Source organism: Molothrus aeneus, chromosome 8 (assembly GCF_037042795.1).
Source record: "Molothrus aeneus isolate 106 chromosome 8, BPBGC_Maene_1.0, whole genome shotgun sequence".
NCBI classification, from domain to species: Eukaryota; Metazoa; Chordata; class Aves; order Passeriformes; family Icteridae; genus Molothrus; species Molothrus aeneus.
The window spans coordinates 22,388,770-22,408,273 of NC_089653.1; the positions used below are offsets into that span (position 1 = coordinate 22,388,770).

The 19,504-nt window shown below is 57.8% G+C and overlaps 1 protein-coding gene across 1 annotated transcript; it reads right to left on the bottom strand.

Annotated features, from left to right (window-relative positions):
• Positions 1 to 5,211: 5,211 nt before the first annotated feature.
• PPRC1 (PPARG related coactivator 1) lies at positions 5,212 to 19,207 on the bottom strand. Its single transcript, XM_066554921.1, has 14 exons — positions 19,067 to 19,207; positions 15,151 to 15,294; positions 14,877 to 15,032; positions 14,371 to 14,487; positions 11,270 to 13,997; positions 10,803 to 10,856; positions 10,362 to 10,422; positions 9,929 to 10,014; positions 8,964 to 9,762; positions 6,699 to 6,878; positions 6,471 to 6,534; positions 6,133 to 6,254; positions 5,846 to 5,997; positions 5,212 to 5,543 (listed from the first exon to the last, which is right to left on the bottom strand). Exons 1-14 carry the CDS (start codon positions 19,205 to 19,207, stop codon positions 5,440 to 5,442), a joined length of 4,908 nt encoding a protein of 1,635 aa, XP_066411018.1. The 3' UTR covers positions 5,212 to 5,439.
• Positions 19,208 to 19,504: the final 297 nt, after the last annotated feature.

Consider the following 19,504-nt stretch of genomic DNA (forward strand, 5'->3'; position numbering starts at 1 on the left):
AAGGGCAAATTAAACACTTGGGGACCAGCAGCAAGGACATTTGCTACAAACTGATGAAATGAAAGCTCTGAAGGAATAAAAAGACCTTACTGCACTGAAGGATGAATATGAAGCTGCGGCATGATGCTTCTGTGGAAAAGGAATGGCACTATGCTAGGATGCATCAGACAAGTTATTTTTAGCAGAGACAGAAACATTATTGCCATTGCGCAAGGCATTGTGAGACTTCCTCCAGAATATCCTTGCAGCTCTACATCCAGGAAGGATAAATTTCCACTGCACAGAGAAAAACAATTTGGATGCTGAGACAAACAAACACCAGCTGATTAAGAATCTACTAAAAGAGTTTGGTTTCTTCTAGCCAGACAGGCTGAGAGGGGACAGATGTATTTCCGAAAAACCACCAAAAGAAAATTATAAATAAAATTGTTATGAAAATATGCAAGATGTACAATAATGGCAAAAAATATTTAATAAGTTTAGATGGTGAATTAGAGAGCTTATACCCCTGCCAGGATTAATGTTCTGGACCAGCCTTCTGAGAAGGGTAATGAGGCAGAAAAACCTGCATCATTTTAACACACACTTTGTTAGAATTCCCTCCATTAATTTGTAAGTGAAGGAACCCTGGAAACGGGCGGCTCAGCCTGGGATACAGATCCAGGTTGGCCAAGGAGTCAGCAGTACTAAGGGTGTTTGGAGGAGATGCTGCTTTACCCCAGGCTTCTGGGTTTCTGCTGGGCATTGTGATGATGAAGAATATAATTTCCCCTCTTAATTTGCTACTAAAGGTACTGAGGTTTTCCTTCCTTTGGGAAACTAAAGGCAAGCTCTAGGTCTCATGCATTGGTGCTCAGCATTACAGTCCCAGAGGTCTGCTCACACATCAGGCTTAATGCTATTGCCAGATTAGGGTCAGGAGGGAATTTTCCTAGATTGACAGAAAAATTGCGGTTGCATTTTTTGTGTGTGTGTGGTTTTGATTGGGGCCTTTTTGTTTTGTTTTGGTTTGGATTTTTACTTCCCCAAGTTCACATCTATTTTCTAGACCTTATGTAATTTTTTTCATTAATTCTCTGCTATTGCCAAGCTGCAGACCAGTGGTCCCTTAATCTTCCTGCCTGCTTCCTGTAGCATGTTACAGCTGCAGGTCTTTTTCTGAGAGGAGTCAGAAAGCACTTGTAGCACCTGGTTTGTGAGGTGAGGGGAGCAGGTGTCCAGACTAGAGGCACCAACAGGATGTTCACTGCATGTTTACTCCCAGCTGCAGACACTGGACTACAGGGTGACCCTGGAGGACTTCCCAATGCGAACACAAGCACACACAGTAACTGCAGCAGCGGCTGTGAGAGGGAACAGGGGCATTAACCCAGCCTCTCAGCTCTACAAGCACAGATTTAAAGGACACACAACCACTGGCTGACCTCCAGGGCTTATTTACAAGCAGGCAGGCAGGGATTTAGGATGAGGAATGTGTAAGAGAGCAGAGAAAGTGTGGTGAGTGAGGGAGCCCCAAATCTGAGGGTGCTACATGCCAAAGTGGGGTAAGCACCTCTCCCAGCTCTCTGTGGCTCCTCTGAGCCCACCTGCATCAATCCCAGCACCAGACTGGGATCGATGGCCACTCTCAGCAGGCACCCTGGAGCTGGGTACCCCTGTGAGGCTCCTGGTGGAGGGAACCCAGGTTGGGGAGGCACAGATGTGCCACAGCAGCAACCTCTGCTTTGGGTCAGGAGCCCTGAGCCCTTGGGTGTGTTGAGTAAGTCTGAATCTTGAGGACTGGTGGTCCCAGGGTCTGGAATGGGTGTCAACAGCAAGGACCATAGCCAGGTTCCTGCCTGGCACCTCTGCCCACAGGGGTCCCTGTCAGCTTTCAGGATGAGTATGCTGAACTTCTAAGTGTGAGTATCCTAAGTGTGAGAAAGCACACCCACCTCACAGACATGTGGGTACTCCACACCCGGCAGCACCCAACTCCATGGACCCGGAATAAACTTTCCTGAGGATATGGGACTGTGCTGTTGCTGAGAAAATGTTGAGCTCTGCAAAGAAATGAAGACAAGGGCTGTGCAGTCTTCAGCCCTGGGCAGAGATGTGCAAGGAGTGCTGCTGTCAGACTCTTCTGCTGCCCCACTGCCTTCTGCACATAGGCTCCAAAACAGCTTATGCACAGAACACAAGTCCCTCATCTTGTGGGTTTTACCCACAATGAAAGACCAATTTGGATGCCCTTCTAGCTGCTTTCTAGCTTGGAGATCATGTTCAGAACATACAAATGCAAGAGAGAATTAAAATGGAAAGGGAGAAGGAAGATATGATATCAGCATCAATCACTTAGAGATTTGTTCAAGAAGAAGACTGTAGATAACAGGGCCTGGTGCAGAAAGGGACAGCTGCTGGAGATTAGAGTCTGTAGCAGGAACAGAAAGGGAAAAGCTGAGAGTGCTTTGAAGAGAAACAGAGTGAAAACCCCAGCTCTGCTTAGTGACCTCTCATAAAACACCCTCTGTGTGGTTCCCAGCCATGGGCTGCTGCACCTCGGGGCAGAGCCACTCGCACAGGCAGCAAAGGCAGCTGCTGCTTGCAGGAGGAAGGTTGGCTATCCTATGGTAAAGTGGACTTGTTTCCAACAGAACTGGGGTTCCAACAAAACCTCATCTTTGCTCCTCACCTCTGGCTCACCTGCCTGGATGAAGCATATGCTCCAAGTGCTGCTCCTTGCCACTGTCCCCAGTTTTCTCCAGACAGCTTCCACCAGCACTCCTGCTACCAGAGAGCTGCTGTGCACTGCTTTCCATGCTCCTGCTCCTGCCTCCTCTTTGCAACAGTGCCTTTGCCGCTGGCTGGACAGCAGGAAAACACCTTTCTGCAACTCTCACACCCTCCACAACAAACCTTAAATCAATAACCAAGAACACAGGGATAGGTTATTGCTAACGGAAACCATTAAACTGTAACACAGGGGAATAAAGCCAGCCTCTAACACTCAGAAGATTTATAGGGCACAACAGCAGGGTGTTAATTCTTTTGGCAACACAAACACTTTCATACCCCCTGCCTTTCGTCACCCACAGGAGCAGTGGGAGGAGAGGGGACCATGTGCAGCCCAGCTGTAGGAACACAAGGACACAGCCTTGTTCATGCAACAGTCAGCAGCACACATATTTGGGGTGATGCCATGCTCACAGGGCTGCCCAAATGCATGGAATAGCATATACCCAGGGGTTCCCAGGGTTGCTGACAGCAGACATCCCCAGTGTCCAACTCCTCTTTGTCTATAACACTACCTGCTCCTGCCTGCCTCTTCAGATGCACCACAGTTTCAAGGAAAGGCTGTAAAGAAACTTTCAGATCACCTAAAGTATTTGTAGAAACAAGCCCAGCTCTAAGGCATACAAGAGTTTCCTCAGGTCTGAATCACCCAGCAGCTGGAGAGTGTTTTCACAGCTGATTTAAGAGATGCTCTCCCTGTAACGCTTGGATCCACATCTGCCACTCCTGTGGCAGCTCTGAGACCAGGGAGATGCTGGTCAGCACCACCATCAGCCCAGCAGCTCTGGGCAGGAGAGGGGCTGCAGGTATGCTGCAGCCACAGGGCTTTGCATGAACTCACAGAAAGGGACACACATCCTCCCCACAAGACCCCACTGGGCCTTGGCTGTCACCCCCTCCTTCAATGTCGCTGGAAGAACTGCATTGCTGATTAACAGCCCCCTGCCTGCCTCCCTCCATCCCACTCACACCCTTGCCTGCAGCTGCCTCCTTGGACCCTCCCTTGTGCAAAGTCCAGGGCCAGGAGGAAAGAACAAGGTGGGAGCTCACTCAGGGCCCACCTGCAGGCAGCCTGACTGTACCCCACATCCCTGCATACTGCAGAGGCCTCCCTGGGCTGAGCAGTGCAGCAGCACAAGTCACCAGTGTGCAGGCAGGAGCACCTCGCTCCACCTAGGAGAGCAGCAAGGGAAGAGGTGGGCTCCAGCCACAGTGCCAGTCCATAAGAGTGCTGCAATACACCCAGGCACAGCCACAAAGGGCTCAAAGCCTTGAACATGATCCAAGTGGCAACATCAGCATCAACTTGGCTGAACCCCCCACCCTGGGTTTATTGCCCCTATTCCCCTCCCTGATCTCACACTATTGGAGTGGGTGCTGCCTCCACCAAGTAAGGGATCTCTGACCAGCCCCTGTCCACCCCAAACACCATGAACAACCCTGGGAATGGCATGGGGTCCATCCCCTGCCCATCACTTCCCTCCACACCTGGGCAGCTGCAGGCTTTCCTAACCCAGGGTGTGCCAAGAGAGGGCTCAAACACTGCACCCCACCCCAAGCCTGTCCCAGTCCTGAAGCCAGGGTACTCGATGCCATCTCAGCATTCCAAATCAGCACTGCCACCTGCAAGGGATGCCCAAGCTTGTCCCAGCCCAGAAACAGTCCAAGGCACAGCTTTTCTCTGACTGCCAGCACAAGAGCAGGGAGCAGAAAAGATGCTTGGCAGCAGGCCCAAGCCTGCTCCCTTGGGGGCTGCCTGCGATCGCTGCTCTCCTCCAGGAGCTGCAGTGCACTGAGAGGGCCCAGACAGGCACCATCCATCCCTCCCTGCCTGCCACTGGCCATCCTTTCCTGCCAAGCACCATGCCCCTGCAGACAGCTGTAATCCCTCTGCAGTCACACAAACAGCTCTCCCTCAGGGGAAACCCAGAGATGAGATGTCTCCCCTCTGTTTCTGGCGAGCCGGAGCAATACCAAGAAGCAGGCTCGAAGGGCAGTGGGCTCGGAGCGAGCAGAGCCCTGCCCGAGCTCTGGCTGAGGGCTGAGCCGGTTCCCAGCCCACTGCTGGGAGCGGCGGTGGAGCATCTTGCACTGCCCCGCCGTGGCCATTGCGGGCGGTGCAAGTGGCCCCAAAACGGCTGGGAGCCTCGGGGTGCCAAGTCCTGCAGTCCAGCAGAGCCCAAGAGACTGTCAGAGGGGTCCTCAGAGAGGCATTCACCCCGTGCCAGGCCATTGCAGGCTGCCATGATGACAGTCACACACTCGGTGACCTCAATCCTGCCCCACTCTCCCCAAAAATCCCACTCCTGTGCCCAGTCTATGACCTGTGCAACATTTGATGGGGCCATACCACAGGCAGAGTCCCTGGGGTCTTGAGGGGGGCACAGCCTAAGCCCACACCTGGGAATAGCCCATGCAAAAGAGGAAACAAGGCAGTGCTGCTGTTTGGGCATCCGTATTTATTATATGTCTGGGGCAAGCCCAGGGCTGCGACTTGCCTGGACTGCTCCAGTTGAAGGCCAATGAACCATCCTCCTTAAATATTGGTTATAAAACAAATTTTTTTCCTTTTTCATTTTATTAAAAATCTCATCTCTCTCTCCATTCTTTTTTTGCCTTTTGTATTTGAGTATAAAAGTGGGGGCGGGTGCTCCGCCTTGCCTGCCGCTACCTCCGCAGGCTGCGCTGTGCCTGCCGCAGCAGAGTGTCAAAGTCCAGGGAGTCAAACTTGCTCTTGACAGGAGCTGGGTCAAAATCCTCACGGTTTGAATCTGGAAGAGATGGGGAGAGGCTGTCTTGAGCTCATGGAAACAATGGCACAGTTCTGGCCATTCCCACAGCAAATTTCTTATCTTGTTTCACCTGCCAGCCTCTAGACCCAGAATTGGGCCGGCCTCCAACACAGTGCTGGAGAGACAGGGAGCCCCCATTCAATCCTTCAGGGCAGGACAGTTCCTGGATGCAGCTCTGCTGCCAACTCTGACTGACCCCAAGGATGGGGACTCCTATGCCTCTGGAAAGAAGAGAAGGACCCAGGGAGGCCAACCCCCAACTTGGAGGTTGTGCAACTCACCCAAGTCAGCATAGTTCCTCCTGCAGAACTGCCTGCGGCCACCAAAGCACAGGTCGAAGGGCTGCTCGTCTGGGCGCCGCAGCTTGTGCCCACTCTCAATGGCAGCAAAGGCTTCCTCAGCATACCGGTAGGTGACAAAGCCATAGTTATCCCTGACATTGGAGGAGACCAGCAGCAACAGTTATGTTTGTCCCCCCTTGGTCTGCAACATCCCCTTGAGTAATGGGAAAAGGGCCAAGAGGAGTCATCCCTGAGAAGGGACTGACCCATCTCCCCATAGCTCTTACCCCTCGGAGCGGAAATGCAGGGTACACTCCTCAATGTCCCCAAAGACAGAGAAGCGGTGCCGCAGCTCTGACCGTGTCATCCTGCTGGGGATCTTGCCGATAAACACAACTCGCCGCTCCTCCTGCGGACAGGGATGCCCCATCCATGAGCAGGACCTCTCGCACAGAACACCCTCCCTGCATGGCCTCCCACCACACTGTGCCTTGGCCAGGGCCTCCCAGCAATGCTGCTGGCAAGGCTGCACCCCCATACAGAAACCCCCTCTGTTTCTGAAATGACAGGGGGGCTGTGAACCCCCAAATTTCCAGTCCCAGATTCCCAGCCCTCCATCACTCACTATTGCACGTTCCTTCTGGAGGATCCTCTGCCTTTGGTAGTGGTCCTGTGCATCATAGCTGTATCTGTCAGGGCAGAAACCAGACACATGAGCTATGGAATCATGGGGATGTCAGAAGAGTGATCCCAAACACAAGGGAGATCTTGAAGGAATGGGTCTATCCTTCCTCCACAGAAGGCTGGGAGATGGGTTGGGGAGAGTTCACACCCTGTGAGAGTTCACGCTCACCTTCTCCACCTGCTACTCCTCCCACGGGGCGAGGGGGAGCGGGACTGGCTGCGGGATGTGGACCTGGATGAGTAGGAGGATGTTGACGATGAGGATGAGGACCTGTCCCGGGACCTGCCACATGACCCACAGCTGGAGTGAGAGGAACTGTGGGAGCTGTGGGAACATCTTGAGCGGTACCTGGGGGAAGAAGAGATACAGCTGAGCTCTCCCTTTGTCCAGCATCATAAGGCTCCAAAGCAGGAAAATATATCCATTGTCCCCACGGTATTCAGCATCCCACTCGGACAGGACCCATCCCCAGCATGGGGAAGCCTCTGCCCAAGACTGCCAGAGCAGCAACACTACAGAAATGTTGCTCCATTTGGTTCCCAATGCCACAGAGAAAAGAGAGCAGGCTCATAGGAGGCACAGCTTCCAAGAAATAGTCATGGGGAACTGTGAGCCCTGGGAGGGCTGTGCCTGGGAGGGCTGTGCCTGGGAGGGCTCAGAAAAGGCTGGGATTTCTGTGCTGAGCCCCACACAATGCACAGGACAACACTATATCCACCTCGTGCTCAACAGCCATGTGGACAGAGACTGCAAGAGCTTCTCCAGCAGGGCCAGGGAAACCTTAAGGACAGCAGGACCAAAACACAGCTGGGATTAAGCTCTGCTTTGTCCAGCCAGGAGCACAGTCACTCTCCAGACATGCTGGCCATAAGTGGTCCCTGCCACGGGCAAACCCTGGCAGGGCATGCTGCCTGGCTTGGCTACATATTCCTATGCCACATTCTCCTGGAAGACAGCAAATCAGGGTGGCACAGTACATGGGGACATTTTCCAGCACATGGCCAGCTGATTTGCTGGAAAGCCAAGCCAGATGTGTTGCTTCACAATCCCCAAGCTGCACATCCATGGAACATGGCACTTTTATATCTGCTCTTTCCAGATCCAGCCTCTGCATTTACTGGCTATCAATGAAGAGGTCTTGGTTGGACAGGCCCCTCATGCCCAGGGACATCTCCAGAACTGGCTGAACATCAAGAGAACGACAGAAAGAGAAACCCTTCACTACCTCCAGTGCCTCCCAGCCCAGCTGGACAGGCTACACATCATTCAGATGCACAAGGACTCCAAAAGAAATGCATCCCACAGAATCCAAGCTGTCCCACTTTCCTACACAGCCACCTGCATAAAGAGAACAGGGAGCCCCTGAGGCAGCCAAGCCAGACAGGTTTTTCCCTGCTTGCCTCCAGCAGCTCCTTGGGGAGCTCCACTGTGGCTCCTCTCACTTCTAATACCAAGGGCTGCAACAGCCCCACAGCACAAATATGAACACTTGCTGTAATACTCCAGAAAAAGCATCCAAAAGCAAAGATGCAGCCAAGGACTTGTAACATGGTTTGGATGTTCCAGAAGTAGGGAAGTCTGGCTCAGTGGTGGCTTTGCAGGCATATGGGCCCAGATGTGGGCTTCAGCCAGAACTGGATGGGCAGCGTGTTGCTGCAGCTCCCCCACCCTCTGTGAGCCAAACATCTCTTCAGAAGGGTCGCAAGGACAAAAGCATCAAATCCAGCCATCTAAGTAGGACCATAAAGATGTGTCTGGGCTCTTGCAAAAGACCAGCCACTGGACAACTGCCTGTTTTAGGTTGCAGTGAAAGATGTAACCAGAAATACTACAGGTATTCTATCATCACCTGTTGAAACCAGGTGGAGCAGTGTTCTTTATCTCCTCCATGACCCATCCTCCATCCAGGGAAATATCTCCAGTTAATGGGCCATTGACTCGCTGCATAAAATTACATCATCCCATTGTGAGATGCTCCACCCAGGGGGAGGAGCCAAGCATTCCTACCTAAAGAAAAATCTGATATTTGGAAACCCAGGGGAGCCTTTTCCCACAGGATTCCCAGAGGAAGACCAGGCCCATCTACACCACCACTGGACCTTCAGAGGAAAACTACACCCTTCTACAGGATCGCTGCTTCAACAGAACCACCCACACCTGTCACTCCAGGAGGACAGCAGCCACCATTCAATGAGGTTGTATTCTGACTCTGTCAGTGTTTTTTTGTATTACTGCATTTTTATTTTAATTTTCCTAGTTAAGAACTGTTATTCCTATTCCCATATCTTTGCCTGAGAGCCCCTTAATTTCAAAATTATAATAATTTGGAGTGAGGGGGTTTACATTTCAAGAGAGGCTCCTGCCCTCCTTATCAGACACCTGTCTTTTCAAACCAAGACACTCCTCAAGAGCAAGCAACAATCTGCTGCTTACCTTCGCCACCGCTTGGGAGGTGGGGAGAGCGACCGTGACCGGGACCGGGAGGACGAGGATGAAGATGAAGATGAGGACTCGCTAGCTCCATCCGAACTGGAGCTGAAAGAACGGCTGGCACGGCTCCGGCCAGCCCTCCAGCTGTCGGTAGAGGGGCTGGGTGAGTCCTGGGGTCTCCGGTAGCAGCGCAGGGACCTCTTGGCAGCAGCATGGCTGGGCTGGGCACTGGGAGTCCGCACCTCCTGCTCCCGGCAGGGGGATGCAGCTGGAGACAGGAGCACTGAGGTGGGGGGACTGCTGCACCCAGTGGTGGCCTTGTTGGGGATGGTAGTCCGATAATCCAGGGGAGCTGGGGAGGCCATCCCCAGGGGCTCCGGGCTGTGCCCCATGGCGGTGTCGGGGGCTGGTGGGGTGGGCTCAGGTTGGTCCAGCGTCCGTTTGGTTAAGGAGGAGATGGGTTTGATAGTGATGTCCCAGTGGTGTTTGACATTCCAGCGGGAGCCACCTTCAGCAGGGGGCTGCGTGCCAGGGCTATTGCTGCTCTCGGGCTGCGGTGCACCCAGGATGCAGTAGTCGTGGTCTCCCGAGCAGACATGGCTGGGGGCTGTGCTGGCAGGGGCTGGCACCATGCTCTTCACCTGGATCTTGTTTGGGAGCAGTGGCTTGGTTTTCATTAGCTTGGTTGACTTCTGGGGCCCTTCCTGGGGCATGGACCCAGGTGACTTGGTCTTGGCCAGCAGTGAGACAGCAGGCAAAGGCTTCCAGAGCTGGTGAGGAGGTGTCGCTGGGGGCGTGAGGCCTGGGAGAGCACCAGAACACTTACAAGAGCAGCCCTTTGCTGCAACCCACCAGCTGGGGCTCCCTCATATCCCAGCCCCTCTCACTCCCCAAGATGTCCCCCCAGACACACAACAGCCCTGCCACGACATGGCACACTACCCTCCCTTGTCCCAAGTATTCTTTACCTGCCACATTGGCCAGCTCAGAGGCCTGCAGCCCATCTGGGGGCTTCCTGTCCTGCTGGGTTGGTGCTTCCTGCTGGGTCTCAGGTCTGAGAATGGGAAAAGAGCTTTGTCAAACACAGCAAGCAAAACCCAGCCCCACTCCCCAAGCCTGGGGCACCCACTCAATCTGCCCCACTGGCCAGCTCACGAGGACAGAGGATCCAAGAGTGCTGCAAGGATAAAACTTGCACAGCCTTGTCATGCCCATCACTGCTTGTCCCAGTTTTTCCCTAAGTGCCAGCTCTGTCCCAGTCCAGCAAAAAGCTCAGCCCCTCCTGGGCCAATGGACACAGCGCCACCACACTTCAAATCCTGCCAGGACTGAAAGCTGCCCTGTGCCCTTGCTCTGCTGGGCTCCATGCTGGGCACCAGCTGCCAAGGTTTTGATACTCACCCAGAGCTCCCTGTCAGCTGCCTTTCCTCAGGGGGCTGTACAGGAGTTTCCTCCTTCTTGGCTGAAAAGAGAACAGGTAGGTGAGAGTGGCAATAAGTAGGGCTGAAGGACAGGGTCAACAAAGCACCCCAGGAACAGCTTGGAAGAGCACAGCTCCTGAAACTCAGCTCCCTCAAGATAGGAGCTGCACATCCTTTTTCCTTCACAGACTCTTCACCACCCCTTTGGTTGCCATGGGGACCCCCAGATATTTCCACAGGCCAAGGAGATGGAGGCAGAGAGAGCCGCAGGACAAAAACACCCAGGCAGGGTAACACGAGCCCACAGGCAGCAGCATCACAGCCCTCCCACTACCACGCTGACACAGGGAGCATGGACAGCCCAGGGAGGCCAGCATGGCACGGAGGGAGCCCTGCAGGGGATGGCATGCCAGATCCGCACCTTCAGACTTCTCAAACTGCTCCAGCAGGCTGGACAGGTCGGTGGCTTCAATCCCTGAGCCAGGGAGAAAGCACAGCAAGTCAGATCAGCTAGAATTCCCCCAGCACCACAGTGATGCACCCCAACCCCATTCTCCCCCTGCATCAGCCTCCCTGGATGGTGGGACAAACACTGGGGAGGAAAAGCAGTAACAGAGCCTGCAGCAGCTCTGTGTCTCCCAGATGGACAGGAGCTGCCAGCTCTGCAGTCCCAGAAGGAAGTAGTTTCAGGACAGCCAGCCCAAACCATCCATTGCAGGCAACATCCCAGCAGAGTACTGGGAAGAGACTGCAAGCCTGTGGGCAAGGCTTTGCCACCCTCACCCCCAGAAGTGCCAGGAACCGGTCCTGCTACCCAGGCTGCCGGCAGCACTGCAGCCTTGCTGGCTGCTGACACTCAACCCAGCGTCCTGCAGCCCTCCCACTCACCGATCTCGCTGATGAAGGCTTGCACAATGTCCTTGCTGCTGTCTCTGGGCTGGGCTGAGCTGAGGAGTGGCTGGTGCCTCCATGGCCGCACAGTGGGTGCCTTGGTGGGAAGGCTGCTCTCTCGACCTGCTTTCCGTGGTGGTGCCACAGCCTGGGAGGTGGATTTTTGGCCAGGCACCTCCTGCCCGGCAGCTGCCTTGGGCTCCAACGGGGCTTTCTCCGCTGCCTCCTTCCCTGGCTCTACAGCCTTCTCTGTGGCATGGGTGCCAGGGGACTCCCCAACAGGGGCAGGAGACACCTCTGCTGGGCAGCAGACGGCAGCTGGGGGGACCTTTGGGAGCTGGTTGGGAGTTGCAGCTTGGGACTCCTCTGGAGGCTGGGTGGGGACAGCCTGGGGGACTGGCACTGCAGGAGGGACCCTGCTGGGCTGGGCAGTGGCAGCTGAGGGGGCTGGGGCTGGGGCCAGAGGGGCCTTGGGGAGGGAGCTCTCTCCTGCCAGCCGTGCCTGCCTCCTGGGATCTGACACCCTGCCAGCCGCCGGCCTGGCCGGGCCACCTGCAGGCCCCATCTCGCTGCTCGGGGCAGCAGGTGACTGGGCAGGGAAGGCTGGTGGCTCTGGGCAGCTGAGCATAGGGGCAGCAGGAGACTGCCCATGCAGAGGGCCTGTGCCAGGGTGGCTGCCAGCTGGGAAGGCAGTGGTGGCCTGCATGGCTGCTCCAGGGTCCCTGTACGCAAGGGAAGGCACCGGAGGTGGCACGGGGATTCCAGGCCAGTAGGATGGTGGTGCCCACCCAACTGGGGCATAGGGGCCACCTGGGCCAAATGGAGGCGGGGGTGGCAAAGGTGGAGGGGGCCAGGCCATGGCTGGAGGCGGGAGGCCAGGCACCACGTGAAAAGCACTGGAGGAGCTGGCACTGGGTGGTGGGGGCAAACCATGGCAGCCCATGGGCTGCGGGCTGAAGCAGGGCCAGGAAGGCACTGGTGGGTAAAGGGCATAAGCACCGGCAGAGCCTGGCGGCATCCCAGTGGGAGCCACCCCAGCAGCTGGGGGCACGTTTGGTGCGACAAAAGGCATTGGTGCTGATGGCGGTGGTGGAGCTGTGGCAGGTGCTGGGGCTGAAGTCAGTGCGGTGGGACCTTTGCTGGCAGGAGAAGGGACAGCAGCAGGGCTGGAGGGTTTGTCTGGTCCCTTCTGAGCAATGTCTGCCTCTGTGGCGGAGCGCATGGGTGACACCAGGCAGGGGATCTCCGCCAGCTCTGTCGGAGGCTCAGGGACACTGGGCCACTTGCTGGCCACTTGCTTCTTGCCTTCCTGGCTGCCACCCGCGCTGGGCTGACGGTGCAGCATGCGGATGCGGTACTCACGCAGGCTCAGGGCCTTGGGTTTGGCTTCCTTAGGCAGGCCCTCACTTGGTTCTGCTGCTGGCACCCTCTGGGCAGGCTCCAGCCCAACACCTTGCTCTGGGAGCTGAGAGGCAGCCTCTGAGACCCCACTGCTCTGTCCGGCAGATGGCTGCACATCTCCCTGGCCCTCAGCCTGGTCTGTCGGGCTGGGACATGCAGCTGCTGGCTGCCCCTCCACGCTTGGTGCAGTCTTCTCCAGGGACATCAGAGTCTTGTTCTTCTCCAGGGCCACATTCACGGTTTCTGGTGCCGGCTCCTTCTGCAGCTCCTGCTTCACCTTCTTGGGCAGCAAGGCCCCTGCTGTGCTCTGAGGCCTGCCCCGGGGCCGAGGTGCCCGCTCAGCATGCAGCTCCATCTGCCCCTCCTTCCGGGCTCGCTCCAGCTGCTGTGCCAGGAAGTCTGAGACCTGAACAGAGGGACACTCTGCCCGCTGCCTGCTGACGGCTGGCTGGGCATGGGGCTGTCCAGAGCCAGCGGAACGGAGCCGGTGGGCTACACAGTCCCTGCCAGGCCTGGCCTGCTTGCTTTGGTCCTCCTCTGCTTTCTTTTTCCGACTCTTCCTTGCTCTCTCACGGCCCCGCCCCTTCTCAGAGCATTCACGTTTTCCACCTGCTGGGGCTTCTGTGCTGTGGCAGGAGCTCTTGTTGGGACCTGAGGCACCAGGTGCTGCTGTCTCCAGTGGGGAGGTGGCCTCTGGGGTAGTGCGTGAAGGCTCCTTCCCAGGCAGTTTTTCCTCCTTCTCCTCTTCCAACCTATTTTCCTGGGTTGGAGCTCCTGGCAGCTTCCCACGATCTTCTGGGATTGACTCACCGGTAGTCTCCTCTACTCCCAGGAGTTGGGGCTCCATGTCAGCGGAGTTGGGAGTCAAGGGCTGCAGAACCACAGGGATCTCCACACTCTCTCCCTCTCCAGGCACAATTTCCAGCAAGACAGGACTGCTCAGAAGCTCCTTGGCCACAGGCTCTGTGTCAGGGTCCAGGCACACAGTGAAGGTGGGCAGGCAGTAGGGGTGCATGGACTTCACCAGCTCACTCAGGGATACATCACCTGTGTTGATGATACAGGGGTCTTCATGCTCCTCCAGCACTGCCCCTGTCTCGCTCACACAGAAATTCACAGCTTCCATGCTTCTGTCTAGCTCCAGGCTCAAGGCAGCCTCTTCCTCTTCTTCCTCCCCATCACTGCGCTGTGGCAGGGGCTGCTCTCGGGCTCGGTGCCAGCTCACCTTCCTCTCCACTCTCGGGGTACTGCAGACTTGCTTCTTTGGCAGCACTGGGTCCTCGAGGCCATGAGTAGCACGGTCCCAGGCCACATCTGTGTCAGTCTGGGAAGGGGGATCACAGCAAACATCAGCTCCTGAGTTTTTAGCAGCAGTCCCCCAAGAGAGCCAACTGGGTTTGCTGCAATTTTACAGCAAAGCCCCATGGCTGACAAAAAGCTGGGACACATCTGACCTGCCCAGTAAAACACAACAGAGCTGGAAATCTGACGCTCCTATGGGAGCATCCTCAGTCCCTGGCACCCACCACATGAGGCAGACCCTGCTCCCACTGCCACTGGTACCTTGCAAAAGCATCGTCTCAGGGAAAGGATGCCTGTGCCAGGAGGGAAGGCCGGGGCTAGGGGCTGCAGCAGAGGCAGTTATCCCAGCACCACCCCAATAGTGCTGCTTCAGCTTGCCCTGCTCAGCTGCTCACCTTCCCAACCACAGAGACACTGCTGCTGCTGCTGAGAGGCCTGAGAGCCTTAGGCTGCTCCAGGGTAGGGCTCTCACACTCCAGCAATGGGCGGGATAAGGTGAGAAACTTCTGAAACTGGAAAGATGGACAGAAGATTAGACAGTGGCAGGTCTATGCTGCTGGAGAGGACAGGCCACCCCCAGCCCCACAATGCTCACACACTTCACCCCACAAAGCCCAAGAGCAAACAGCCCTGTTTCACCCACACTGCACACAGCTCCCACTGGGGACATGCTGCTCCTCAAAGCCTCTGGCACAACTCCGGCTCTTTATAAAGACTCAAGGGGGACGCATGGCCCTCCAGAGCACTTCCTCACATTGGAACTGTCATGAGAGTACATCTCAGGGTACTGGGGACCAGGGTCCTACTACTTCAGGACACCGTCATGCTAGGACCTAGCAGAGCCCTGCCAGAGCATCTTCCCATGGGCTCTGGGGTCAGGCTGCATCTGCCCCCGACTTACCGAGGTATTCTCCCGCTCACGAGGTGAGGTCAGCAGCTCTGCATCCATGATGGTGTCAAAGGGGGACAAGGTCTCATCATCTGTGCTGTCCAGGATCTCTGTGATGGCAGTCAGCAGGGACAGCTCATTCTGTGCATCCAGGCAGGCCTTGCTCTGCTGCAAGGGTAGGGACGGTCTCAGAGGGCGATGGGACACAGCCCTAAGACCTGGACACTGAGGACACTGCCATCACCCCCACCCATGCCACATCCCACATCTGTGTGTGAGCTCCCACCTCACTCAGAGAAAGATCCTCAATGATGGAGATCACAGAGGAGTCAAGATAGTTCTGCATTGTGCCCAGGATCTCTTCAGCCTCTAAGATGGTCTCTGCATCCAACGATGTTAAGTTCAGGTCATCGTCCTCAAGGGAAAAGCACTGTTGAGGAGCATGGGGAGCCAGGTAAACACTTTGCACAGCCCCACTACCAGCACTGATTTCCTCACAGTACACACGGGCTGTGAACAGCCTGTGCTGCAAACAGTGGCTGGGGACCCCCAGCACCCTGAACACGCAGGGGAAGCAGGTGGGACGCAGCTGCAGGTCAGAAGGTGGCACAGGGGACCTTCCTCCTTGCTTTCAGGAGAGTCCACTGCACAAAGGCCTGTGCTGCTTTCAGCCCAAGACCCTTCCAATTACCCAGGATGCCTGCACACTGAAAATTTCTGCCTGATTCACTCTGCAGCTGCATGACTGGGAAAGATGAATGGATAAAACACCAGGCTCTACCCAACACCACACATGGTCCTGCAGGACAGGGAGGGGACAGGCCAGCTCCAGCCACCTCATGGACTGTCACGCGCTCCTCCAATTCCGGCTGTTGGTGCTTCAGATAAGCCCAAAACCATTACGAAACTCATAACAAAAGTGCAGGAGTCAGCAAGAGGGGTGCAGCCAGCTGCCACTGCTGGAGCCCTACCCCAATACCTCTGCTGCAGGCTACGAGAGGACATGGTCTGTGCTTGCAATCCAGGACCAAACCAGCTTTGTTACTCTTCCTCCTCCAAATTCCCAACCCCACATCCTTTCCAGTCCCCCAGCCACCTCCAGGGATGCTTGGGTAACTTCAAGAAAGTTTTGCACTGCACTCCAGGGTGTCACACAGCCATGCTGCAGGACAGCCAGGAAAAGCCAGATGCTGGGCAAGGGAAGGGGCTGCAGCCCCCAGTTGAGCAGAGCCACAGGACACACAGAGCAGAGCAGTGGCGCAGGCCACCGGCACGAGACAGGATGCGAATTCCTGTTTGTAGATGGGCTTAGGCTGAGAGATAATGGAGGCTGGGAAGATAAGGGCACCAAGGACAGAGCCCTGGGAGAGTACACCTCCCTCCCAAAGCTAGCCAGGAGCAGGCTGTGACCCATCTTCCTGCCCTTGGAGCAGCACCAGCACCGTGAGAATACAGCCGAACCTTGGGGGATGCACATATGATGCAGTTCACCTCTGTTTCATGTAGGTACCAGAGCCTGCGTGAGCCTGTGCCCATGTAGAACAAATTGTACCTTGTCCCTAGAGAGAATCTGCTAATACTTTGAAATCCTCTTCTAGCAAGCAGTAAACTGCACCAGAGAGACAGCAGGCATTTCACGAAATAGATGTTTCTAAAATACAACAGCACCAAAGCCACGTGCCCAAACCCCTGGTCCCTGGGGCTCTTCAGAGACTTCCTCTGATAAGACTAAGCAGCAGCTCCTGGCCACAGCACAGCCAGGAGCCCTGTGCAACCCCAGAACACAGGCACCCCAATACCAGGCTGAGAATCAAAGCCAGGACATCCACAGCAATGCCCCAAAGCTACCTATCCCAAATTCCCCCAGTCTGTGACATGACACCCTAAGGACCAGGAGTCTGCAGTGGTTTGGGGCTCAGCAGACAGGCTGCCAGCCCAGACCAGCCTGTTCCAGGGCCCTCTGCCTGGAAGTGGAGCCCACCAGTGACACCAGGGCACCACTCCAGCCCATCATGCAGTTCAGGCTATGGAGCAGTTTTAGAGCAGTTTCCCTGCTCAGCATCCCCAGTCCCCTCCCTCGCCGGTGCTGGCTGCTGGTCAGAGCGCAGCGCAGAGCCTGCTGGCAGCCCTCTAGGCGCAGCCTGGCTGCGATTCCCGACCAATCCTCACGCAGATACTGGGAGGACATCCAGGCTCACACGCCCAGCCCCGAGTGCAACCCTGAGTCAGCGGTGACCGGCAGGCAGAGGTACCCGGGCCACCGAAGGAGCCAGCAGGATGGAGCATCAGCAACCCAGGGACGCAGGGACCATCTGACCCCTGCCTGTAGATGGCAAAGGGATCCGAAGGACACCCCGGGGCTGCACAGCCCTGCTCATCTGGCCACAGGGCGGCTCTCCCCAAAGAAAACATGTAATAAAAGGTTTCCAGCTGTGATCAGCGCTGGACATTAGGAGGGAGGGAAGTAAAACCCTCCCACTCAAATGGCCTCTTCCTGTGGCTCCTTCCCGCAGCCCGGGAGGGAGGGCGGGCAATCTCCCATGCCTTCCTCGACTCCCTTGACTCAGCGCCTTGCAACAAGGAGTCTCACAGCCGTGAGTCACCGGCCTGGGCTGTGTTCCCCCAGGATTCCCTTTGATCCACCTGGGGACGGGCACCTCCTGCAGCCGTCATCACTCGAGCATCGCTTGTGCGTCGGGGCGGGGGTACGAACCAGCCCAGCCTGCTCCAGCGTCCCTGCCCGCGCTCCGCCCTGCCAGAGACCCCTGTCACTCCTAGCCCGGAGGGAAGGGGGGAACCCGCCGTGCCTTCCTTCACAGCTCCCTGTGCTTGCTTTAAGCAACGCTGCAGGGAAAGAGGGTCACGGGAATGTTCAAGGACAGGCTTCGGCTCTGGCCACGCTGTGCCCAAGCAACCAGCACTGCCGGGGAGAAGGGAGGATGCCCACAGCCCCAGAGTGGGTACCGGGACTGGAGCTGACTGCTTGCAATGGACACAGTCTAAGCGAGGCCACCAGCTCCTCCGGCACCCACCCGGCGCAGGGTACACTGCGCTCGCTGCTCTGCTCCCCGGAAGGGACAACGGAGGCCCCCGCAGGCCGCTGCTGACACGTGTGCCCGGCGTGCTGCGGCTACGCCCCGAGCACAGGGCGGCCATGGTCCCCGGCTGGCTGCCAAGGCTGCTCCTACAGCGCCAGAGCTGCCGGCAAGGGCGCGGGGTAAGCCCGGGAAGCCGGGGGGCTCCGCCCGGCCAGCGCGGCACAGCCAGAGGATGCTCCCTGGATTCCCCCGCTGCTTTCAGAAAGCATCAGGCGGGAACACACCTCTCTTCCCCCATACGCAGCCCACTCTGCTCGCGTCGGGGAGGGGCGAGGCGGGCTTGGCGTCCTCCAGCTCAGGGTCGGGATGGGGGTGTCTCCCCCGCAGCCCCTCAGGACCCTGACGGAGGCAGAAGCCTAGGACCTTCCCCAAAAAAATCCCGACAAACGCACAACGCAGGTGCCCCCGCGTCCATTCCCGGGGTGCTGCATCCCCGCGCTCCCCACCCAGACAGCAGGGCACCCGCGCCCAGCCCGGCCCCGGCAGGCGCCCACCGGGGCCGGTGACAGCGGCAGCGCTGCGCCCCACACCTGCCCCGGCGCGGAAACCTCTTACTAAGAATAAAGCCCCGCTTCCCGTGGATAAGCTCTCGGTACGGCTGGGGGAACCTCCTCCGGCCCGGGCCACGTTCTGCAAATAGAGCTCCTGCCACCGAAACCGGCGGGTGTCCCAAACCGCGCCAACCCCAGCTCCCCGCGGCCGCAGGTGGCAGAGAGCGGCGCCGGGATGGAAGGACCACGGGGGAATGACGCGAGCGGCATCCCCCTGTCCCCCACTACCCAAGGCCGGGGTGTCATCTCCCGCAGGGGACACCAAGCCACCCGTCTCGCCGGGTCCCGTGGCCGTGCCGCGGCCCCTCTAACCCCGTAATCTCCCCGCGCCGACGCCCCACGCCGGCGGGAGAGCTGCGGGCACCCCATTCCCCCACCCAAAGAAAGGGCGCCCCACTCCGGGAACAGCAGAGGCGCCGCCGGCCCGTGTTGCGACCCCTGCCCGCCGCCGGTGCGGCGGGCCCGCTCCGGCACACGTGGTGCAGCGGCCGCGGGAGCCGCGCCCGGCCTCCACGTGTCACGGCACGGCCCGCCGCGCCCCGCCGCCCCTTACCTGCAGGGGACTGCCGGCGCGGAAAGGCGGCTCGCGCAGGGCTCCGCCGTTCGCCAGGCCCCGCGGAGCGGCCGCGGCGGCAGCGCCACCGGCCCCGGCCCCGTTGGCGGCGGGCACCGCTCCGCCCCGCCGCGCCGCCATCTTGGCGCCTCTGCTCCCAGCGCGGCCACTGCCGAGAGCGCCACGTGACCGCCGCCCACCCCGCACTACAACTCCCGGCGACCCCCGCGCCGCCCCGCCCGCGCGCGGCACGCCGGGAGCGCACCCTTTCTCCGCTGGCCGCGCGCCGAGAGGCGGGCAGCAGCCTTAGGGGGCGCCCGGCCCCGGCAGCGCGGGCGGCCATCTTGAGGGCGGGCAGACCCCCGGGCTTCTCCGCCATCCTTGCGGCGGGCGAGGGCGAGGAGGGTCGGCCCGGCCCCGCGACGCGCGGTGGGAGGG